At 40.2% G+C, this 26,230-nt stretch overlaps 1 protein-coding gene across 1 annotated transcript in view; it reads right to left on the bottom strand.

The window, feature by feature from the left end:
- ADGRV1 (adhesion G protein-coupled receptor V1) overlaps nt 1–26,230 on the bottom strand; it is a 537,185-nt gene that overhangs the window by 325,363 nt on the left and 185,592 nt on the right. The window contains exons 65-75 of the mRNA XM_081504948.1: nt 25,298–25,446; nt 23,494–23,695; nt 22,755–22,974; nt 22,206–22,445; nt 20,616–20,765; nt 18,845–19,318; nt 12,510–12,653; nt 9,779–9,953; nt 6,444–6,579; nt 3,397–4,502; nt 77–194 (exon numbers count right to left, since the gene is read on the bottom strand). Coding sequence (XP_081361074.1) covers nt 77–194; nt 3,397–4,502; nt 6,444–6,579; nt 9,779–9,953; nt 12,510–12,653; nt 18,845–19,318; nt 20,616–20,765; nt 22,206–22,445; nt 22,755–22,974; nt 23,494–23,695; nt 25,298–25,446 — 3,114 coding nt within the window. The remainder of the gene's footprint in view (nt 1–76; nt 195–3,396; nt 4,503–6,443; nt 6,580–9,778; nt 9,954–12,509; nt 12,654–18,844; nt 19,319–20,615; nt 20,766–22,205; nt 22,446–22,754; nt 22,975–23,493; nt 23,696–25,297; nt 25,447–26,230) is intronic.

The raw sequence follows: 26,230 nt of genomic DNA, 5'->3' as shown, positions 1-26,230 counted from the left end.
TCTACCATTTTATAAATTCAAAGTAAACACTATGTAGACACAGGATGTGATGTCTTCTACGTAGATATAAACAAACCTGTTTGGCTGCCTTGTAACAGTAAGATGCAGACTGCTCATCTCAGCTCCTTCACCCAGCTCCAGTCTACTCTGGGACTCCTCACTGAATCCTAAGATGCCATTATGAAGATCACTCCCTGAAAAGAAATATAGAAGATTATGATACACTAAAGACTTTAAAAGATCTCCAACATTTCCCTCATCTATTCAGCTCAGATGATATAAAAGTGAGAAATTCACAAGTAAATGGGGCAGGCAGGAGCTACAACTTTTAAAAGATCTTTACCCAAAACAGATTAGAATCAAAACGATCATGTCAAGATAGTTGACACTGTGAGAACAAAACAAGAAAGAAAACATCAAATCCTGCTCCCCACACTGATATAAACGCTCATCGCTCTCTGATAAGGCTCTATTTTTTTATTTCAGTCCTTGATACTGCTGTTTAAAGTCAGCACATCCTGATAGAATATAATTTCTAATGAGTAGCGATTGTTTTATTTAGTGCTGTATCCCTGGTACCAAGAACAGTGTTTAATAAATATTTAGTGAATACATGACCTTCATCTGATTGGTTTACTTTCCTATAAGAGAGTTGACCAAAAGACCACTGATGTTAAACATTTGATTATTTTCCCCAGAGAAAAATGGAACTATTAAGGAACTCTTGGGAATCTCAGAGTAAAAGAAAACTCCTCTGAGCAACTCTTGAGGTTGGAGGCATCATCATACTACAAAACTGTGTCAAAAAACTGGAGCAAACCCACAGCCCACACTATGCTGAAGTAGTCACTCCAAACCCTGGCCAACACATAAGCTAGCTTCTCAGACAAGAGACATTATCAGTAAACAGCTCCTGCTGCTTTCTATCTCTCAAGAACCCAGTTTTGCAAAGTGATCCTGAAAGCAATGACCCAGCAGAATCAGCCTCAAAAACCACTTGTGCCCATCACCCTGAAACCTGAGGCTCCAAGTAGAAAGAACTCCTGCAAGGAGACGGAAAACTACTAATCTGTCTCAAAAGTGTGAGTAAATGCAGAGCCTGCGGCTTAGGGACGTGCGGGTGATGGACCACTCTTGTCCTGGTGCCTCGTGGGTGCTTTGTCTCAGCCATTGCCTATCTTCATCCTCACCAATTAATCACTATGACTGCGTCTTAGTCCTGCATTAGAACCTGACCTTAACTCTTTTTCTTCAGCAGCAATTCTTCTCGTCACTTTGAGTAGGAATTTGGTCTCTCAATTACTAATAAACAGATTATAAGCTTCTCAAAGCAGAACTTGCATTTTCTTTTTCAATGTAATAGTGATTAGCATGGTCCTAAGGAATATAATACATTCCTTGCAGCATCTACAATGATACACTTGATGTCCAGTTTCTAGTAAGATGAATCAAGACTTCCAGAGTGCCAATGATCAGAAATAAAACTAAGTAAACTATTTTCCCCTGATTTATCTTGAGCGTTTGTTCTAAAATCTAAATGTGAAATGATTATGAAGGTTAAAGATAAGAGGAATCAGCAAAATTAATGATATAGTTAAAAGAGAAATACAAAAATTTAAAATTAAAAGCCAGGTAAGGAGGAGAAGACAGGAACAGTCACAGACAGAGTAAGGAAAGTGAGGGTATTTGACATGCAAAAGTACTGATGAATTACATCACAGGACTCTAAGAGGAGTCAATCATTTACCATGTGTGTAAGATGCTTGGTGTTAGGTAGAGAAGAAAAACATTAGAGAACTTCATTGAGGCTCAATTGACTGACTTGTAAGTTAGGTTCAGAGCTGGTTGATGGGAATTGCCTGGTGAGTTAGACTCGGAGCTGACGTATGGGTAAGCACTGGTATGCCATATTGACACAGTATTAGTGTTGGTATGCATTGGTATGCCAAACTAACTGAGGAGCACGTTCATTCCAGTTGGAATACAGCTGCTGTCCTGAGTCCCTAAGGGACTCTAACCATCACGCTAACCAGTACAACATCTCTCCATGATCGAGTAACTAATGGAATAATGCTTGGGAGAGCAAAAAGCCTCCATCAACTGTTGTGATTGGTCTATGCCTCTGTCAAACTAATTGCTAAACATTTTGACTGTCGACTCTGACCTTATTCAAATAAACATAACAAAATATCTATGTCATGGAATGGGGGAAGAGACTGTTGATTTAATTTTAAAAGAAATATATAGGTGGCATTAAGCTAATGTGAATCAAACTCAGTAAATAACTTGGAGAATAGAATCTGCATTTACAATATTCAATAAACTGGATGATTAGGAATAAATGATAATTCTAATTGGTATAAATTTGCAGGGTAACATAAATGGGATGATGTTGGGTATAAGAGGAAGTTACACAATTGCAAAATTAGGACTGAATTATAACTGAATGGCTAAAATAAAATTCTAAGAAACACCAAATCCTGAAAGTGGAATATAAACATGTTTATTCTAAACATGTCCTTTTTTTAAAAAAAAAGAAACATAAAGCATAGACACTAAATGATTTAACCAGGGCCTCTGAATTAATGGTTGAGCTAAGTCAAAATTAAATACTTCATGATTTTTAATTTTCTTTCCACTATACTGTTTTATTATAGTGTTATCTGAAACTCTAAAACACTGTGTAAAACTTATTACTGTTTATATAAAAGGGTAGACCAGGTAAGAATCATGAGATAGCCTTGTCAATACTCTAATTAGCATAAGGTATTGACAAGTTGAGCTAATCCACTTAAAGAAATACAGTATGATTTCAGAGGAAAATTGCAAATCATCACTAAAAAATTTTCAAACATGCACATATACACACACACACACATTCCCAATAGTACAAAAGTTATATAAACTACATTGGTTCAAAAGCAGAACAAAGGGAATAGTTGTAATCTATTTCCCAACAGATATAAAGAATTTTCTGACAATGACATCTTAGACTTTGCAATGGATTAATAAAAGTGGTTGGGAAATTCAGAATGAGGTTTCAAAACAGGACAGGCAATTATGTTGGGGTGATTAAATTAGGTTATTTTCCAGAAGACATACATGAACTTATGTTTTTTAAGGGTTTCTGTATATTGTGGAAGTACAGCTGTATAGAATGTTTAGTTAGCTCTGAGCTAAGTGACATTTACAGTGCATTAAACTCTAGCTGGCATCTCAGAACAACATGATGAGTTTCTGTTAGGATTTCATGCCACCGGAAAACAAAGTTTTAATGATTCAATATGAGTGATTCAAGTAATTCACCTTCTTAAATTAAATTTAAGCTAGAACAATCTTATTACAAATTCTGTACCACAAAGGCACATGTTTAACTCCAGTGCTCCAAATATATACCTGTAATAATGATCATGGCAAAAGCTGCAAAGCCAGCGTCATCCTCTCCCTTCACAATCTGTGCTCCCCCTTGCGGGTCTGTGAGAAACACGTAGAAGAATTCTTGTCCCTCAGGGTCACCATCATCCAGAATTGGAATCGACACTTTACGTTCTCTTTCTCCATCTACAAACGCAAGGATGACAGTCTGCGCTCCAAAATCTTCTTCTTCAGTTGCCCATGTTAGGTTGGAAATCTCACGGCTGTCAGGAAAGAGCAATGCGTTTGGTTCCTTCTGAGCAGATCTTTCACCGAAAGTTCTAACTGTTACACTGACATTGCCAGTAGACCCGCCAGTTCTCCGGACAAGAACCTCTGCAGTGTTCAACGTGCCATTCTCCATTTCCTCTTTGACATAAACAACAGGGGGTCCAAGACTAAATATTCCATGAACAGAGGTATCTGTAGTTACAGTGGCCACATTAGGCTTCTCAGACATGGCAGAGGCCCCAGCAAGGGTGACAAGGTTCTCAAGGACTGGAGGTACGCCAGACACCTCCGTGACCCCGGCGACCACTTCAGTGGGCTGTGGAATGGCAGTAATCTCGGTTGTGTCAGGGTGCCTGGTGGCAGAGTCAGTTTCCAGAGGAAGAGCTGTGTCCACTGCTGTGGTCACAGCTGTCTTGGGGAAAGAAGCATCCGTTCCTGCCAGGTCATCATTATCCAATATTGTGATGACTGCCACGCTGAAATCTCGATTCAGGCGTGGTCTCCAATTAGCATCAAATTTCGGCAATCCTTTAATTTCCACTGAAGTTAGATTAATGTAAAAAATTTCTTCTATCTCAGGAAGCTCATCATCAACAATAATTATTTCAAAATCAACCTCAGCTTGGAATTTTTGGAAAAGCAGCTCCCCGTTCTGAACAGGCTCAAAGTCTTCCAGGGGCTTTGCCCTCCCTGCAGTTGTCTGATAGGAAACTTTAATAAGCTCCCCGTGGAACCCAAACAGTCTTTGTACATGTAATCTGATCATCTGTGTATCCTCCGACACGATGATATTTCTTGAACTGGGGGAAAATTGAAAGATCCCCATTGGTTCAATTTCAGCAACAGTGAAATCTGACCTGGAAAAAAAAAATTAAACCATGAGAGACCTGATGAAAAAAACAGGGCTACCACTTGCAGAGAGTCGTCTTCCACACGTGGAAGGTGCTGCTCATGAGGGCATCTTAAAAATGACACACCCTTTCAAATTCCGTAAAACCTTACCTACCTTTTGATGAATATACCAGAGCACAAGAAATGAACCAACAGGAGCTGCAATGGCAGGTGACAGGACCTAACAAGTGTTAGCATAGTGAGGCGCTCAGAGGTCTTTGGTCTGTTTCTCCAATCACCCCACAGCAGCTCTTTGAAGGATCTGAAATGGCAGGTTCTCTCTCACGACGAGCACACAGGGAACAAAAATCAAAGTCTCACAGTCTGGGTGTCCGTCAGATTTCCGATCTACCAGGCAGGAACAGTTGCCCCTCCTAGATACAAAAATCCTTGCTGGTTTCAACTGGCCCGTAATGGGACTATTCTCTCACACAAATGTTGCTAAAATCTTATGAATTGGAAGAATCATCCATGATTGATACTGATCTGTTCTTGGTGTTTTCATATGGAATTCTGTGGGCTTCCCTTGTGGCTCAGCTGGTAAATAACCCGCCTGTAATGTGGGAGACCTGGGTTTGATCCCTGGGTTGGGAAGATCCCCTGGAGAAGGGAAAGGCTACCCACTCCAGTATTCCAGCCTGGAGAATTCCACGGACTATAGAGTCCATGGGGTCGCAAAGAGTGAGACACGACTGAGTGACTTTCACTTCACTTCATGGAATTCTGTTGTGAGTTAACCCGTTATGTCAGAAGTAACACTGGTAGCCCATCAGCCTAAACCAGACCACAGACATAAATTTCTCTGGCTAACAGATTTCTTTTTCATCTAAATTGAAATGCATTCAGGGAGGACAACTCAGAGCCATCACTTTTATTATCTGTGTGACACTGGGCCCATTATACAATCTATCTGTGACTCGTTTTCTTTATCTAAAAAATGGGACTAACAATAGTATCTATGTCATATGGTTATCATAAACAGTAGGAGTAAACGAATATACATACATATACATATATATAGAGACAATGCCTGGTCTAGGGTAAGCACTATAAAACTGTTAGCCTGAATTACTTTGCTATACAGCAGAAATTAACACAACATTGTAAGTCAATTATACTTCAATAAAATAAATTAAAAATCAAACTACTAGCTATTACTTTATCATTAAAGACAACTGAATTTGTTAACCTAAAATACGCTGTGTCCACTTTTGGATTGGCATATGTTAAATCAAAAGCCATACTGAATTATACCAACCAATATCTCCCATACATACACGTGTACACAAATATACTTGAACATGTATTGGTTTTGCCCACACACTTTTCCCAGTTTCCAAATAAGTAAACTAAAGAACAGGAAGATCATGTAACTTTCCCAAAGTCACACAGAAAGTAAGTGACAGAGGCAGGATTAAACCCAGGAGTCTGGCTCTAAGATCTCTTCTCTGCTGTCCTGGATCAAGCCCATCCCACGTATGAGAAAAGTCAACTGCTTTTGGCCAGGACGTATTTACCTGCAACTAGACAGGTATAAATTTAACTCAAAAGTCACAGTATTATCCTACTATGATTTCTTATTCTTACTCTTTGTCTCTAAGGAAAACCAGGTATTTTGGGCTACCTTTACAGCAGACAGTTCCCTTTTAAAACAGATGGCTTTGCCGTCACGGTTCTTATTGGAGATGGCACCCAAACCAACTTTCTGGAGTTAGCGGTCATGATAACCTCTCTTCATGCAAGCAGTGTGTGGTGTGGCATCTTTGGCACGCAGGCCATGTGTTGCGCTGAACTAAAACTGGTTTTGCCTCTGCTTCAAGGAGAGAAATCCTTCTGTTTTGTTTGAATGAGTAAATTCCAGCTTATCCCTCAGGGATTTTCTTGGCTGAAAATCAAGAGGGACTTACCGAAGCTGAGCCCCACCGGGGACACTGCTCTGCACTCCAGAGAGGTGAACGACAAAGGCCTCCAGCCGCCCGGGGCTTGGGTGTGTCCAAAGCAAGATTCTTTTACTTTCTTCTCCATGGGAAAAGGAAAGCCTCCCTGACAGGGAACATCAAAAGGGAAGCAGGGTTTCATTTCTCTGAGTTCTTAAATTGGGATTCAACTCTTAACAATATAGTGAAATTTTTCCTTTTCCAAAATTCTATGATGGTCTACAAAAGGTAAAACATTTAAAAAGTCAGTGGTGGGGGCAGGGGGTAAATAAATTTAGAGGAAGCTCCGTAGACCACATAAACCTTGCTTTCAATCCTGTCTATTCTACAAGGTAGAGGTCAAACCATCCAATACTGGCATGTCACTGACCCTCACAGAACTACTGGTATAACTAAAAAATAAATTAGATAAAGTAACAGTTGCTTTACTGCCAGAAATATTCACTTGAATACATACATGGATATAAAAGTGTGTCTTTTTTGATTATTGTATTGGGACTACCCTATAGCTCAGATTAAATTGAAGAAAGTAGGGAAAACCAATAGACCAGTCAGGTATGACCTAAATCAAATCCCTTATGATTATACAGTGGAAGTGAGAAATAGATTTAAGGGACTAGATCTGATAGACAGAGTGCCTGATGAACTATAGATGGAGGTTCGTGACATTGTACAGGAGACAGGGATCAAGACCGTCCCCATGGAAAAGAAATGCAAAAAAGCAAAATGGCTGTCTGAGGAGGCCTTACAAATAGCTATGAAAAGAAGAGACACGAAAAGCAAAGGAGAAAAGGAAAGATATTCCCATTTGAATGCAGAGTACCAAAGAATACAAGGAGAGATAAGAAAGCCTTCCTCAGCGATCAATGCGAAGAAATAGAGGAAAACAATAGAATGGGAAAGACTAGTGATCTTTTCAAGAAAATTAGAGATACCAAGGGAACATCTCATGCAAAGATGGGCTCAATAAAGGACAGAAATGGTATGGACCTAACAGAAGCAGAAGATATTAAGAAGAGGTGGCAAGAATACACAGAAGAACTGTACAAAAAAGATCTTCAGGACCCAGATAATCATGATGGTGTGATCACTCACCTAGAGCCAAACATCCTGGAATGTGAAGTCAAGTGGGCCTTAGGAAGCATCACTACAAACAAAGCTAGTGGAGGTGATGGATTCCAGTTGAGCTATTTCAAATCCTAAAAGATGATGCTACGAAAGTGCTGCACTCAATATGCCAGAAAATTTAGAAAACTCAGCAGTGGCCACAGGACTGGAAAAGGTCAGTTTCCATTCCAATCCCAAAGAAAGGCAATGCCAAAGAATGCTCAAACTACCGCACAATTGCACTCATCTTACACGCTAGTAATGTTCAAAATTCTCCAAGCCAGGCTTCAGCAATTCATGAACCATGAACTTCCAGATGTTCAAGCTGGTTTTAGAAAAGGCAGAGGAACCAGAGATAAAACTGCCAACATCCACTGGATCATCGAAAAAACAAGAGTTCCAGAAAAACATCTACTTCTGCTTTATTGACTATGCCAAAGCCTTTGACTGTGTGGATCACTATAAACTGTGGAAAATTCTGAAAGAGACGGGAATACCAGACCACCTGACCTGCCTCTTGAGAAATCTGTATGCAGGTCAGGAAGCAACAGTTAGAACTGGACATGGAACAACAGACTGTTTCCAAATAGGAAAAGGAGTATGTCAAGGCTGTGTATTGTCACCCTGCTTATTTAACTTATATGCAGAGTACATCATGAGAAACACTGGGCTGGAAGAAGCACAAGCTGGAATCAAGATTGCCAGGAGAAATATCAATAACCTCAGATATGCAGATGACACCAACCTTATGGCACAAAGTGAAGAATAACTAAAGAGCCTCTTGATGAAAGTGAAAGAGGAGAGTGAAAAAGTTGGCTTAAAGCTCAATATTCAGAAAACTAAGATCATGGCATCTAGTCCCATCACGTCATGGGAAATAGATGGGGAAACAGTGGAAACAGTGGCTGACTTTATTTTTTTGAGCTCCAAAATCACTGCAGATGGTGACTGCAGCCACGAAATAAAAGACGCTTACTCCTTGGAAGGAAAGCTATGACTAACCTACACAGCATATTAAAAAGCAGAGACATTACTTTGCCAACAAAGGTTCGTCTCAAAAAGGCTATTGTTTTTCCAGTGGTCATGTATGGATGTGAGAACTGGACTATTAAGAAAGCTGAGCACCGAAGAATTGATGCTTTTGAACTGTGGTGTTGGAGAAGAGTCTTGAGAGTCCCTTGGACTGCAAGGAGATCCAATCAGTCCATCCTAAAGGAGATCAGTCCTGAATATTCATTGGAAGGACTGATGTTGAAGCTGAAACTCCAATACTTTGGCAACCTGATGTGAAGAGCTGATACATTTGAAAAGACCCTGATGCTGGGAATGATTGAGGGCAGGAGGAGAAGGGGACGACAGAGGATGATATGGTTGGATAGCATCACTGACTCAATGGACATGAATTTGGATAAACTCCGGGAGTTGGTGATGGACAGGGAGGCCTGGTGTCCTGTGGTCCACGGGGTCGCAAAGAGTCGGACACGCCTGAGTGACTGAACTGAACTGATAGCTCAGATGGTAAAGAATCTGCCCTCAATGCAGGAGACCCAGGTTCAATCCCTGGATCAGGAAGATCCCCTGGAGAAGGAAATGGCAACCCACTCCAGTATTCTTGCCTGGAGAACCCCATGGACAGAGGGGCCTCACGGGCTGCAGTCCAAGAGGTTGCAAAGAGCTGGACACGACTAAGCGACTGACACAGACAACACACACATGGGCCACATCAGCTTTTCAGAGCTACTTTTCACAAACTCCTCATGTATAAACCTGGGGTTTCCTAGGTGGCTCAGTGGTAAAGAAATCTCCCTGCTGTGCAGGAGATGTGGGTTTAAACCCCGGATCAAGAAGATCTTCTGGAGTAGGAAATGACAACCCACTCCAGTATTCTCGCCTGGGAAATCCCACGGACAGAGGAGCCTGGCAAGCTACAGTCCACGGGGTAGCAAAGAGTCGGACGTGACAGCGACTGAACAACAACATGCTTGAACAGAGCAGGCTACTTATGACCATTATTTTCAGGTGAGGTATGACTTTTTTAATTTCAGGGCAATTCTGATCACTTAAATATGAGAAGGCTGTATGAGAAGGCAAACAGCTAGCTCATACATTGTCCAGAGTAAAGAGGATCCAAGAAAATTAGTGGCCTATGATACATTTCCATGTTCTATAGATAAAATCCTAGAAAAGACACAACTCACCTGCTTTGGGGGTCATGTTGCCAACAGTAGTGAATTGAGGGATTTCTGACCCAGGAATGTATCCAGCCGCCCAGGAAACCTTGAGAGAGCCATACGTGCCTCTCCTACAAATCACAGCTTGGCTTGTTCCGGCAGTGATGTCCGTGAGTGGAAAAGCAGTAGATTCAAACCCAACCTGAGAGAAAACATGCTTAGAATATTTTCTCTTTCTCTAAAAGTTCCTGTTTTCTCAGGAGTGGGTTAAAAGTCAACTTTCTCTTAGTTTACACAGTATATTTCTCTGCTCTAAAATACTTTTGATTAAAGAGTAGTATTTAAGAAATGGTTTCTGAAATTTGAAAGTGTATCCAATTTATAATTTTGATTATAGTTTATAGCTTTGTTTTTTTATCAAAATGTAAACCTCTGAATTAACACTATCTAAAAATACAACTGTAACTATGATTAAATTAAAAGATTAAAAATGGCATTTTAATGACTTGTTATGGGTCTTTATATGGGACTATAAAGAAAGCTGACCGCCGAAGAATTGATGCTTTTGAACTGTGGTGTTGGAGAAGACTCTTGAGAGTCCCCTGGACTGCAAGGAGATTCAACCAGTCCATCCTAAAGGAAATCAGTCCTGAATAGTCAATGTAAGAACTGATGCTGAAGCTGAAACTGCAATACTTTGGCCACCTGATATGAAGAACTGATTCCTTTGAAAAGACCCTGATGCTGGGAAAGATTGAAGGCGGGAGAAGGGGGCAACAGAGGATGAGATGGTTGGATGGCATCACCGATGCAATGGGCATGAGTTTGAGTAAACTCCGGGAGTCGGTGATGGACAGGGAGTCCTGGCATGCTGCAGTCCATGGAGTTGCAAAGAGTCAGACACGACTGAGCGACTGAACTGATGGGTCTTTATAGAAGCTGTTTTGTCTAAAACTAAACTTTGATTTCTTTCTGAGATATAACAATAAATTCATGAAGTGATCACCATGAACTAGATTTTCTAGCAAGGATTTTTTCAGCCTTTGATTCAATTTAATACCTTTTTTGGGGGATCAGAAACCTTCAGGATCAGATTTTTTAAAATAATGATTTTTTTCATCCACATAAAGTAAGATCTGATTTTCAGGGTCAACCTTCGCAGAGTACCTTGGGATTTATACATTAAAATAAGTGCTGGTCAGAGAAGAGAAATAAAACCAGATTTCTGGCTTCACGCTGTTATTTGGACAACTTAGTTTACCTCTTTTGGTCCCAATATCTATAAATTTGGGATACCATAGGATCAACAGTTCTATATTAAGACTCATTCTCCCTATTTTAAATTGGACCGGAGAGGAGCAGAAAAGTGTGAGACAGCACCACAGGACAGCTTCTGAAGCCACAGAAAAGAAAAACACAACTTCAGTTTGACACCAGTCTAGATTCCCTATTACAGCGAGGCTTCTGCTTAGCGGCTGCCAAAATCTGTGTCATATCTCAGCTCATGCTTGCAACATGGTTAAAGGCTGCTTGAAAGTATCCTAGCAACATCACACGTGTGCACGCACACACACACACAAATACTGGTAAGGAGCATAGAAGGATACACCAAGGACAGGAATATACTGACCGGCCGTGACCTAGCCCTCTGCGGTGACACAATGTTGTGACAACAAGCAGAGACAAGGAGCAGAAAAGAGTTCACTACACCAAATGAATGGTCCAGGTTGAAAGGACTCTTTGTTATAACGACCCACGAACAAAAGAAGATAAAACGTCAAGGCACTATACGCTATACTCTCCCTCCCTCTTGAACAGAGGAGGTGCAGACAAAAACCATTCCTCTCAGTTATTTTTAACGCCGTGGGTTCCACTTTAGGGGCAAAGCAAATTCATTTCCTGGGAAGCAGCGGCCCAGGAGGTAGTAACCCGAAGACCATCCCCTTTATGGCCGCAGATCCTGTTAAAAAGCCGCTGGCCAGATCTTAACACTCCTGCCTTGAGTGTCTATCCGGACAGACGCCATGTCCACTTCCTGGTCAGGCTGAAGGAACACCCCCCTGAGCCAGCAGCACACGAGCTGGTATCTTCTCACGGTTTATAAAGCACGTACGTTACCACAGCCAGAGACAGCAGCCCCGTCTCGTTCCCACACTGACAGAACTGGCCTACACAGGAAGCAAAGCCCTCAAGGCATTCTCTGTTCTCCTGTGAATTACGAAGTGATTGGGGAACAGTTTTCCCTAAAATGAACTTAGGCGGAAGATTCAAATACCTAACTGTGCCACCAGGATTCATCTACGTTTGCACAAGCTTGCCACAGTAAAAAGAGCCCCACAGATTAAATATTCACAAAGTCAGTAAATGAGAAAGTCTGAAATATTAACTGATGCTTCATTCTAATTTTAGTTTTTTAGCATTAATATGCCTCAATATGAAATACTCATTATCAGGAAAACACAAGCTTTGACTCTAGGTGACCGTTATTTTGAAAATTCTAAACCTTACATTCAAGTAAAAATTCTATACCTTACATTCTACGAGATACAGACTTTGTTAAACGCAAAAAAGGAGATATGGTTTTCCACCTACTGACAAAACTTGCCAAATTATTTTCATATAGTGTATCCATAATGCTGAAATTTGATATTCATAGGATTACGTAGATTTAAGGAATCAAACTCTAAGAATCTTAGTCCTTTCTGTGAGAGCTGCCCTCTAGTGGTTCCGGGGGAGAACCACACCCAGTGTCAACTACCTGAGAATTGGCAGCTTTCTCTGGAACTGGAAGGATGGCGGATTTTGCTTCCTGGAGAATTTTGGGCACGCCATAGAAACTTCCACCAACAAGCATCACAGTCACCAGCTGTAAGGTGAAATTCGAGCCCAGGGGTAGGAAGACCTATAAACAAACAGTGTAAGTGACTTTTTATTAGCAAAATAATTTTCAAAGAAAGATACTGACATTTGAAGTGAGTCATTAGCACTTGCCTCATTTTGTATCAATTTCATCAATATATGTCCTTTCCCCCACATTATAAAACAAAGGCCCATGATGAAGACTTTTAGGCTAAGAGTGACAGTCATATACTATTTAAAAAATACCACAAATTTTCAAATTCACCGTGCATGCCTGTGTGTGCTGTGTCCAGCTCTTTGCAACCCCATGGACTGTAGCCCGCCAGGCTCCTCCATCCATGGGATTCTCCAGGCAAGAGTACTGGAGTGGGGTGCCATTGCCTTCTCCAGGGGATCTTCCCGACCCAGGGATCGAAGCCGAGTCTCCCGCGTTGCCGGCAGACGCTTTACCGTCTGAGCCACCAGGGAATGTCTAATGACATTTACTCAAAAAAGATAATGATTTAGGTGTGCTGATTATCTGAATATTTTGGACAAGTAAAAACTCCAAACACCATGGATTAGACTACCAATTTTCAAAGTTTTAGAATCCAACCAAATAGGGAAATCCTGAATTTAAAAACTTGTATTACTTTACAGTGGAGAAGGAAATGGCAACCCACTCCAATATTCTTGCCTGGAGAATCCCATGGACAGAGGAGCCTGGTGAAGTACGGTCCACGGGATTGCAAGAGTCGGACATGACTTAGTGACTAAACCACCACCACCATTACTTTACAGAGATTTTTTTTAGCACTTACATTTGTCCATAGAAACCTTGCTAATGATAATGGATGAATTGCCATAACCTGGAATATTAATAACGACTCTATACATCTTTACTGGATGTAGAAATAACCATTTCTGTGAAGTCTGTTCTTAAGTGTAATATACTTGAACACATATCAAACCACCCAAATGTGTAAAATATGTACTATGGTGGTTTCAAACGTGCAACATGAGGGGAACAGATGTTTCACTCATTTGATCAATTTTCATTTTTTCAAAATGACATTCACTGAACATGAAGCACAGATCAAGGGCTGAGGAAACAAGACATAAATCAGTCTCCTGACGTCAATCACATGCCTCGCTCCTCTCCTGGAAGGAGTGCCCCCTCCCCATGCAGTTCACTGGCTGGGCAGCTAAGCATTTTTTTGTCCCCATTTCCTAAAAATGAAGGGCCAGATGTCAGCTCAAAGCACCCAGGCATTTGTGCCTTGCCATCCAGCTCCGTTCACGGGCCCACCCAGCACAAGGACTTGTGCGGCGTGGCAGGTCCCCAGCGTGCGGTAGTTAAACATTAAAGTTGAACAGGTGTTAACAGGGCATTTGGGGAAATGCTGGTTTGCCTACAGAAGGAAAGCAGGGTGACTAATTTGAAAAGGAACTTGAAGGTTTTTAGGAGTCGGGCATGTTCTGTTATGCCCTCCCGTGTATGTCCCTGGACCCAGGACGGCATCACAGAACCATTCTACAATTTCCCATCATTCTTGCTGGCTTTTGGTACGAGTAGAATTTACTCCCCCATAACATCCTGTGTGCATCTTGAATACTGCCTACTCACTCACTTTTATAACTGGCCGTTAAAGGGCCTTCTCCTGCACAGACAGGAAGCAGTGAGACAACAGGGATCATGTCCCATGATCATCGTGCCTGCACTGCTTCTCACAAATGTTGACACATGGTAAGTGCCCCGTAAATACTTGAATAAACGACAACAATGAATATAATCTTATCTTGCATTCTAAGTTCTCTTAAACACAGGTTTCTTCAGCGTACCAGTGATTCTTACCATCACTTCATCTAAGAAGCCTGTCGTTAACCTTGTTAACCAGATGGTGAACTGTTCACTCTCTGACCCTCATGTTAAACCAACATCAAGAGTCTTCTAGTTTTCAGAACCTAATGGAAACTCACTCTGTTCCAACACCCACTTGAAGGTCCTTCTCTGTGGCTGACCCAGCTGAAATCCTAACATTTATCAGGAGGGTGCAGCAGGTACAACTGTATGTAACTTGTACCTAACATCCCAAACTTCAAGAGCACCCGGGGTGTGAGGCAAGAAAGGGACCACTGGGAAAATCCTCCCCTCACTTTAGCACGTGTCACACTTGGCCCCAAAGGGTCACCTTGGAGACTAACGCACACAGCAACACCTCATCATCTCTAAGCAGCCTACACCACACATCCTGGAATGTAGGAGACAGAAGGAACCCGTGAAAATTTAATCATATTAACGAAAGATGTTAAAGCATGCCAATAAGAGGAAGCTTTCATGTACGTGCAAGCTAGTAAACGTTTGCTACTCTTTATTGAAAATAGAAACCGTAAAAATAATTAATATAGGTTCAGAACAGATATGAAGATATCCATAAATACCTCAGACAGTTATTAGGAAAGTTAAGTATCTTTATGAACTGTACCATTAAGCATTCAAAGTGAAAGGAAAAGAGGATGACCATCCTTCAAAATGCCTCAGGTACCACAAGAGATAATCTAAAAGCTAGGCAGATCAAAGATCTTACTCCCTGTGATATATATATACACAGATATATATATATTTCAGCTTTCTTATGTATAGTCAGAGAGTAATTTGTATTATCCACATTGTAAAAAAATATCATAAACTTCATTGTGGCATGTCTTATTGCCAAATGAAATATGTATAAAAAATATACACCTATTTCTAGAAAAGTTAAAGGAAGACCCCCTAGGGCTCATAACAGAGATTTAAACTTGAGTGTGTTCAGAAGCTGATGTTACACAGATCAGTATGGGAAAATGTTTCAAGTACATAATTAAAGCACACTGTACTTTTTAAAACTCTTCTAATTTATAAATGAGACTCGATATAATAATATTCTGATTACCTTAATCCATCTCTCATTTCCCCAGCTTGGCACTGTTTACTCCAGTCTTGACAACTTGGGGTATAGGACATGAATTCAAAAACTGATACAACAAAGCCATGTCAGTGAGTCAATTTCTTAAACAACTTCAGGGATGTAGGAATAACCATGCATCCCAGGGCTCACTAAGAAGCCTCCATTTTCCCAGCTGATTCAACAGCAGAAGTGAAAAACTCAAGCACACAAAAGATCAAAAGGCTGCATAGTAGGTACCAATTAGTACAACATGTCAAAAGGTAGCCTATTTTCTATGGATCATAGGCCTAAATGAAACTAAGGTCATCAATTACTGAGTGGGCTGAACTTAGTGGACTATGAACAGGATGCTGTTTCACTTCTCTCCTTTTACTGCTTTGTAGGGTTTCTTTGCACTACCCTTTGACAAGGTTGGGTGTAGATCTCAAAGTTTCCTATCATTTTTTATGAAGGTAAAGGCCAGATCTATATCAACAAAAACTTCCATCTCACACTCCATTAAAGCTCCTATCTACCCCAGTTTTTGCTTGGTCCACAGGTGAAGATCTAAGGTGGGAAAATGATCATGGCATGACTTTTTAGTACTTCTCCAGCCCTTCTTGGACCTTTCCAACAATCTTCAGGCACCTCTGGAGCAGGAGGGGAGTTGCTCTGAGGAAGAATGACAAAGGTCTTGCCTCACTTCTGTAGTCCTTTCTTGAATAACACTGGCAGGCACCCAAACGTTTGACCTTTCATGGAATCCATTTGTATGTTCATCAAAGACTTCAGAATTCAGCTCATCACCATTCCACAACAGAAACGTACACTCTTCCAATGACCTTTTTTACTGTCTCCTGACGATGGTGTGATCACTCATCTAGAGCCAGACATTCTGGAATGTGAAGTCAAGGGGGCCTTAGAAAGCATCCCTACAAACAAAGCTAGTGGAGGTGATGGAATTCCAGTTGAGCTATTTCAAATCCTGAAAGATGATGTTGTGAAAGTGCTGCACTCAATATGCCAGCAAACTTGGAAATTCAGCAGTGGCCACAGGACTGGAAAAGGTCACTTTTCATTCCAATCCCAAAGAAAGGCAATGCCAAAGAATGCTCAAAATACCGTACAATTGCACTCCTCTCACACGCTAGTAAAGTAATGCTCAAAATTCTCCAAGCCAGGTTTCAGTAATACATGAACCATGAACTTCCAGAGGTTCAAGCTGGTTTTAGAATAGGCAAGAGGAATCAGAGATCAAACTGCCAACATCTGGTGGATCATCGAAAAAGCAAGAGAGTTCCAGAAAAACATCTATTTCTGCTTTATTGACTATGCCAAAGCCTTTGACTGTGTGGATCACCATAAACTGTGGAAAATTCTTCAAGAGATGGGAATACCAAACCACCTGACCTGTCTCTTGAGAAATCTGTATGCAGGTCAGGAAACAGTTAGAACTGGACATGGGAACAACAGACTGGTTCCAAATAGGAAAAGGAGTACGTCAAGGTTGTATATTGTCACCCTACTTATTTAACTTATATGCAGAGTACATCATGAGAAACACTGGGCTGGAAGAAGCACAAGCTGGAATCAACATTGACAGAAGAAATATCAATAACCTCAGATATGCAGATGACACCATCCTTATGGCAGAAAGTGAAGAGGAACTAAAAAGCCTCTTGATGAAAGTGAAAGAGGAGAGTGAAAAAGTTGGCTTAAAGCTCAACATTCAGAAAACTAAGTTCATGGCATCCGGTGCCATCACTTCATGGGAAATAGATGGGGAAACACTGGAAACAGTGACTGACTTTATCTTTTTTGAGCTCCAAAATCACTGCAGATGGTGACTGCAGCCATGAAATTAAAAGATGCTTACTCTTTGGAAGGAAAGTTATGACCAACCTAGACAGCATATTAAAAAGCAGAAACATTACTTTGCCAACAAAGGTCCATCTAGTCAAGGCTATGGTTTTCCCAGTAGTCATGTATGGATGTGAGAGTTGGACGGGGAAGAAAGCTGAGCATTGAAGAATTGATGCTTTTGAACTGTGGTGTTGAAGAAGACTCTTGAGAGTCCCTTGGACTGCAAGGAGATCCAACCAGTCCATCCTAAAGGAGATCAGTCCTGGGTGTTCATTGGAAGGACTGATGTTGAAGCTGAAACTCCAATACTTTGGCCACTTCATGCGAAGAGTTGACTCATTGGAAAAGGCCCTGATGCTGGGAAGGATTGGGGGCAGGAGGAGAAGGGGACGACAGAGGATGAGATGGCTGGATGGCATCACTGACTCGATGGACATGGGATTGGACAAACTCCAGGAGTTGGTGATGGACAGGGAGGCCTGGCATGCTGCGATTCATGGGGTCACGAAGAGTCTGACACAACTGAGCAGCTGAACTGAACTGAACTTCACAATCCACCTCATACCATTCTCAAGATGACTCCAATCTGGCTAACTTCTGGCACAGACTTTCACGGCCATGAAATAGCAATCCCCACTGCTGCAATGCATCCCATGTGTGAAATGAATGAACTCCTCTCCCATGCATATGGAATGACACTAGGTATCCTCTTGGAAGGATTCAAATAGTCCCTCGAATCACTCTCTGTGGCTCAGAGTAATAAAGACTGCTGGGCACGCAGTTGGTTCCTGTCCCTCTCACCTGATATGTTGGCAGAATAGTCTGCTATCTTCTCTCCTCATTAACAGAAAAAACCCATTGCTGATTTCCTGGGTGGCAGATTCCAGCTATGGAATGAAAGCAGATAGCACGGAGCCCCATCAGACCCCAGGAAACCCGCATCGTCTCTCACTGCACTGCTCTTGGGTAGGAGCGCAAGTGTTTGTCACTCAGTTGTTTCCGACTCTTTGTGACCCCGTGGACTGCAGCCCACTAGGCTCCTCTGTCCATGGAACTCTCCAGGCAAGAACACTGGAGTGGGTTGCCATTTCCTTCTCCAGGTAGCAGCACAAGGAAGCCTGCAAATCTCTCTCCCTCAAGAATCATCCAGTGTGTACATGATTGTGTAATGTGAGTGTGTGCAGCACCTGGAACAATTCCTGGAATTCTGAAAGACTAAATAACTGCTTTCTACTATCTAGACAAAAATCTTTTATCTCCAGGTAGGAACAGATACTTATTTACTTATAATCTGCAAATACCTCAGTATATGTATTATCCAAAAATCACTATGCATTTTCTATGGCATAATCCACAGTTCCATTTAAATATCTAAATCAGATTTTAAACTGATCATGAGATTAACAAGGGCCCTCTTGAAGGAGTCTTTCGGAATGACTGGGAAAACGAAAAAGATGCTACAAACCTGACTCTGGACTGGCACTGAGTCCACTTTATATCTGGTACCATCTCTGACCACCAGCTGCCTCTCTGCATTTTCTGTAACAACAGACTGCTCCTTCGAGTCAGATGATATTCGATAGCTAACAGCCACATCTCCAAATGTGCCCGCAAGCCGGGTTATGTTAATTTGGATGAATCTACGAAGGTTCTGCCCGATAAGTATGGACTGGTGATCTGAATACAGGGCAAATATTCCATGCGGGTCGTCATTTGCAGAAACGGAGAACCGAAGGACACATTTCTCTGCATCCAGTTCTGCTCCTCCCTTTACTGAAACAAGCTGGAGCACACACACTTCCTCCGTCTCAGGAGTGTCATCCGGCAGCAGGTGAACATCAAAGCTGGCCTCACTTTCTCCGTCAGCAATGGTAAACATTCCTTTCGTAGAAAGAAAGTCTCCAGTGATATCAAACTCACTACTTAATTCCCAGTAAACCTAAAACAAAAGGAAGAAAATCAACAAAGTTATATAACGCTGTGTATTTAATCAAAATCTTTTAAATTCGTTTACCTCAATTATGTATAAAAAGCTTGCCTATATAAGTGTGCATCAATATATTTAAATTTAAATTTTCCAAGTATCACTACTTAAGTAATTCAGAAACCGTCTTAACTCTTTCAGGCTATTGTATGCCATTTGCAGGACAGGATGCTACTGTTGCTGCTGCTAAGTCGCTTTAGTCATGTCCAACTCTGTGCAACCCCATAGACGGCAGCCCACCAGGCTCCGCCATCCCTGGGATTCTCCAGGCAAGAATACTGGAGTGGGTTGCCATTTCCTTCTCCAGTGCATACAAGTGAAAAGTGAAAGTGAAGTCGCTCAGTTGTGTCCGACTCTTAGCGACCCCATGGACTGCAGCCTACCAGGCTCCTCCGTCCATGGGATTTTCCAGGCAAGAGTAGGGAGTGGGGTGCCATTGCTTTCTCCAGGACAGGATGACAAAATCTCATTTCACCTGCTTCTAAATTAGTAACATAATTTGACAAGATAAAGAGAAACAAATTAACTTTAAAATATACCAGTTCCACAAAGGCATTCAACAGTGAACCAAGACCATATTTGAGGGCCAAAAATGAGTAGATAATCTGATATTCACATTGGAATTTGTTTCTGTTTGTTTTTAATAAAAAGAGGATATCTAACATTTTAAAAATTAAGAATTTCTCCCCAAAAAACTCTAAAAAAGTTATTTTCCAAAAATTTTTCACCTCCATAAAGTTTCAACTGAAGAAAAGTAACAGTTAATCTCCAATACAGGAAAAAAGCTAAGTTTATAGAGAGATTTCACAAAATAAATTTAGCTAGCAAACAGATAACCTTGATCTGTTCAATGAACATCTTGATCATTTATAAGGGCATCTCAATGATCTCGAGAATAAAGAATATATTAAGCAATTTGTAAAAATCATGGATAGTCTTGTTAAGTATAAAAAGCTTCACATTATAGCAAACAAGAAATTATAAATAGTTCAATCATATCCTTTGTGATTAAATAAGAGAAAGATCTTTTTAACCTAACTGCAACTGAATATTTAAAGAGATAGCCAGAGGTTGGTGCCGACGAGCCAGCCCAAAGGGGCCTCAGTGAACCTTCTCAGCATGTGTGAAATTTCATGTCACTTCAGTTTATCAAAAACTCTAATTCTCCAGAACACGCGGTTTCTCTGTTCTTCTCAACCACAACCGTCAGGCAAACGATTACTCTGCTTAAAAATTCAAAGAAAAACGGTACCATAATCTCTCCTGAAACGCCCTTGATTCTTTTGACAAAGAAGGTAATGATCAGGGGCCCTTCCAGAGCTGATGGCTCCAAATAGGTCTCCTCAGACAAAGACTCGGGCGCAAACTGAATCACTCCATTGGGATCACCAAACTTCTCTACCTAGAACAGAGGAGAGCGAAGACATAGGTAACTACTATGGATGGAATCACAGTCTCCAAGCACCAGTACACTGATATGTTGTGCATGTATAAGATATACTGAGGGAATGAAAGAAACACAGTCATGACACTTGGGAATGACTCTATCTGGCTATGCAACTTTTAAAAACCTTCATTTCCCTGATTGTTACCTAAAGCAAGAAGGTTCCTACGCCCCAAGGATAATGGGAATAAGTGTTCAGAAAATGACAATGTGTAGAACCTCAAAAGGATAGAACTTCAAAGTCTGAATTAGCTTTACTCACCTCATGTTCGCTTCATTTAACCAGTTAAGTTTAGCCAACCTCTTTCTACTGGTTATGATGTATTTATATTGATAATATGGAGAAAGGTAATGGCCCTGTGATGGTTAATTTTATGTGTCAGCCTGACTAGGCTAAAGTGTCCAACTGTTTGCTCAAATGCTATCCAGATGTTGTTGTCATGATATTTTGTAGATGTGGTTGAAACTGACAGCCAGCTGACGACGTCAATAAAACTCTTCTCAATAATGTGGATGGACTTCATCCAACGAGATGAAAGCTTTAAAGAGCAAACACTGAGGCTTCCTGGAGAAAAAGGAATTCTGCCTCAAGACCACAATTTAGGAATCCTGCTTGCATTTCCAGCCTGCTGGCCTGCGCCACGAAATTCAAACTCAAGAAGGCAACTTCAGTTCGTTCCTGAGCTTCCTACCTGCTTTATTCTGCTTTATGGATTCCTTCCACCTATTTTATGGATTCTGACTTGCCAGCCCCCACAGTCATGGGATATAATTCCTTACAAAATGTCTCTATTTCTTCGTATCCGTTTCCCAGCATTAACAGTTCCAGTTCTCTGGGGACATCTGACTGATACAGACCCCACATAAAAGAGGCTTTTCCAAACTTAGAAAAAGGTGCATCTCTCTACCTTTTTTTGGTAACCTTGGTCTCCAGGACTTTCTGCCCCAATGGATTGGGTGATTCATACCAAATAAGTTGTATCTGGATCTGACTCACACCATCACTGCACTAATTGAAAAAATACCATTCTCCCTCTCAACAGTCTGACTTGTTACTACCTGTGAGCTCTGAGGCCCTTTAATGGCAAAGATATCCAACGTTTATGATGCAACAAATGCCTCCTCTCGAAAAGTGCCAAATCTCCCCAAAGCATCAAATTTTCTCAAAAAGTGTAAAATCACTATTTCTCAGTATCTTAAAGAATTACCAATAATCAGGCTACGTAATAAACTAATATAACAACCAGAACATCTGACCCACAGGAAATTACTATGACTTCACTGGGTTTTATAACTTTTAATTCATCATAAGCCCGTAGAGTTTCAACAAATGTAAGCCCATTTTCTGAAAGATACTTTAAAGCTGAAATTCTGTGGGAAAAATAAAGTCAGACTTACTGTTAATGTCACATCTTTAGCTGTGGAGTCTAATTGAGCTTCTCCTCTCACAAGCTTAAGTTTAATAATGAAAGTCTTTTCAATTTCAACGTCGTCATGTGGATAGATTACCAGAGTGATGCTTCGCACTCCACCTTCCCCATCTCTAAAAGAGAAGGACCCGCTTACCGGGTCTGCGATGTCTCGGTTCTGTGGTGGTAAGGCTTCCTGAGAATTGGGTCCTACTATCTCCCAGTTCACCTGCAGGGTATTTATTTTTTTTTTAAGAAAACAATCAGCTTTAAACAAAGAATTACTCTGCAGGATATGCCGTATTAAAAATACATACATACATGTGAAAGTTATTTTAGAATATCTCCCACACAGTCCTATGTTATCGACTCATTTTTATGTATTTCATAGGATTTGGAAACTGCTTTACATCTACTTGGTAATTAATAAATATTATTGACTCTGAATAAATGAATATATTTGAGAAATAAGAAAATCCAACACCATATCTATTAATCAAAATTATTTTAAAAATCATGGGGAAAAAAATAACTCTACCTGAATCTCTCCCAAGAGTCCTCCAGTCCGCTCCAGCATCAAGGGTAGAATCATTGTGGAACTGGGATTAGGAACAGAAACTCGGCTTTGATTGAGAAATCTTACTACCCCAGAAGGAGAGTCACTCTTGGCAATCGTGATTCTGCACACTAGGTGGCGCCCAAGGACCGCGCCACCAGTAGCTCCAATGAGCATAATTTCAATGGGCTCCTCAAATTCACTGCATAGCAAGAAGGAGCAATTCTGTGAGTCTAAACATAATAAAATGCTTCTAAAACCCAAATAACTAGTCATTTTCCAAATTGGTCATACATATTCAAGGCGCAGTAGTCACACACCAAGCGCTAAGGAGAGGGTGCTCAGCTAGAAGCATGAAATGATCAACTTCAATATTACATAACCTGCAAGTTATTAGACTTTCTTCCCCTCTTTTTAATTGCTTAACGAATTAAGGAAGTGATTTGCAGGATGTTTCCACATTCTGACTATAGACTTTTCAATCTAGGAGAACAAAAAGCAGTATTTCTTCTTCTATTTGAGAAAAAGTGACCCGTAATCACTGTGGTCTCTCACTCCCTTTTTCCCTACCCCAGCATCCCACCCCCTAGAGTTCCTCACTCATTTCTCCATGGGCACAACTATAATCTAAAATTCTATTTTCAGTGCAAAACATAGGTAAAGACTGGAACACAATACTCATGATTTACATATGTGCATGTTATATACGAAACAGTATTACCTTTCATCGTCATCAATGATGGAAACATTTATAAAACTTAAGTTCTGCCCATGCTGAAAGGTGACTGAACTACCATGCAGGACATAATCAATGCCACCAGGACCCGCAGAGGAGCTCTGAGAGACGAAATCAGCCGTCACGCGGCCATAAGTGCCATGAAGCCTCTGCACTGGAATCATGATCGTCCCTATGTCTTCCTCCACTGGAACAGAAATGTGCAATGAATTGGTATGCCAGCCAAAGAAACTGACTTTAATACGGTTCAGTTAAATCAAACATGACAATTAAATATAACAGGACGATGGCAAACACTCCATTTTTCTGCAGTTCTTGTCTCGCTTTCAAGAACCATTAGTGAACATGTCACGACTTACTTTTTTAGGAGAAATATAGTGTGTCAAAAGTTGAAAGCTATAGTGAGCAGTGTAAGCTAGAATTTAAATAATTGATTTAATCATCAGCAAAGGCATCCTGCCTCTGTGTGCCACATACAAGTAAATAACCCTTACTGGTAGATGAACTGGTAATAATGGTAGACAAACACAAAAAACACTTAAAACATGAGTACTGTACTCAAAGGAAACCATTCTGGATTGCCTCTGCATATTTAATTGAAACATTGGTAACATTAAAAAATAAGGTATATGTTATTTATATCATATGAGTGTTTTAAAAGTCCAGATACAAGTATGATTCTATTACATTTTTCAGCTTCTACCTACTTGTAAATCTGAACATATATCCTCAATGTTTGATTTCAACTTAAGAATTCTAAAGTTTATTTCTTCTTCAGCTATACTAATATCAGTACATTAAAATATCATTTAATAGAGTTCATAATAGCCATGGCTAAGCAGTACTGAACTTACATTGTAATTATCACTATGCGTTGCCCAAATCTTCCCAAAGACAGTGAATCAAACAGAAATCAAAGAACAGAAAAAAGACCCAAGCCTCATTTTTTTCTTGGTGTAAAAATGCAGCCTGACTTCTACTTGCTGTAGACTGAAATTTGCAAAATGATGATGTCTTCTATGACATTACCCATGGAGCCAATAATAAATCACTCCTAAAGTGATTTCTGATGAACTTTAAAATGGTAGATAACAAAAGAATTTGACAGAGGAGATGAAGGTGATAAAACTGATTGCAATAATAAGGTAAAATGTTTATTTTGAAAGGTATATTCATATTCTGCCTTTGAATAAAAACAGAAAGGCAGACAACTTCTACCCAGGAGGATGTATAGGCTGTATAACCATATATTCCACATTCTGCTTCTACATGATGGGAGAATTGGCAACAGAAGGCAAGCTGCTATTAGGAACTGTTGAAGAAAGCATGATTGGGAGTCCAGATACTATCTGTGCCTGCAGTCCAGTAAAATGTTTCAAAGGTGATTATTCATTAGAAAATGAATATTCACTGATTTTTAATTGCAAAGGAAATTAAGCACTGCATAAATTAGAACTACACTCATAAAACTCTTCAAAATATAAACATTTCAATAATCCTAAAATTAAACATAATTTCTCTAAATGCCTTATTCCTAACCATTCCATTCTGCCATACACAATGAGATTCCAGACTGCCCAAAGGTAACTTCAAATATGTTTTAAAAATGAATACAAATATATACACATAAAGGCATAAATAAATACAAAGTATATATGTAAACACACACATGCACACACACACCCCAAACCAAGAAAATGCATTTAGGAATTCAAACTGACAGTGTCATGCTCAGGTACTCTGATTCAGAAATTGGTGCTAAATTTATAAGTAAGGTTACTGAACCTACCTTCAAAGGTGGTATACCTTGGGTCAAATTCAATGATTCCCTCTGCATTATCATTTTTCATTATGATGATTCGGACAATGGAGATGTTTCCTATTTCAGGAGGTTGGTCTATTTGAAGTCCATTTTCTTGGATGGTAAAATCATACCCCCTTGTAAAGTCATAAAATATAAAATAAAATAAACTGAGTACACAATTGCTTAGCATGAACTGAAGAAGTGTCCTACTAGCTCCTGTAACTGAGGCTTATGAAGCTCAACACGAAAATACTTTTCTGAAATGATGTTTGAAACAGATTTCTGTGCTGCTCCCAGTTATTCCTCTCTGGATAAAATCAAAGCTAATACAATGTCACTAAACTTAGGCCATGGGAAGATAGTAAAACTATAAGGAAATTGGGAAGAAGTTGGAAAATTAACTTCTGGGGCTAGGAAGGTACTGCTGACCACACACTTTAGTCCTTCCTTCAATTTCAATTTCCAAATTCTATTTACCTAGTATTTTTAACCTACCTAGATTTGAAAGTTTGAAAGCTCATTAATAGGATTATATATAGGGCAAAATTAGAAAACTGGTCATTAAAATATTAAGATAAACTGTTATCAACAGTCTGAGAAGGATTATGGCTTAGCTGCTTACCATAACTTAATATCAAGGCAATAAGTTTTCTAGAAACTAGGAAAATTTTGTTTATACTACTTTCCTTTTCAGATCAAAGCAAGCCTGGAAATGTATCTGGAAGAAAAATATTACTTCCTCAGAATTAAGCTTAAGTAGGAATTGGGTTTTTTAAAGGATAGCAATGAGGACAAATGCTTCAAGCCCTACTTAGTCAAAAACACAGATATAATATCACACATAATGTGCTATGCTTATCAAAGTTCACTCAATTAATCAAAACTAATCAGCTCATGTTTTAATACATTTAATATAAG

Source organism: Giraffa tippelskirchi, chromosome 6, assembly GCF_054371585.1.
Source record: "Giraffa tippelskirchi isolate mGirTip1 chromosome 6, T2T-mGirTip1v1.2.pri, whole genome shotgun sequence".
Taxonomy (NCBI): domain Eukaryota; kingdom Metazoa; phylum Chordata; class Mammalia; order Artiodactyla; family Giraffidae; genus Giraffa; species Giraffa tippelskirchi.
Note: the sequence above shows the minus strand (reverse complement) of the source record. Positions and strands in the feature narration are given on the sequence as shown.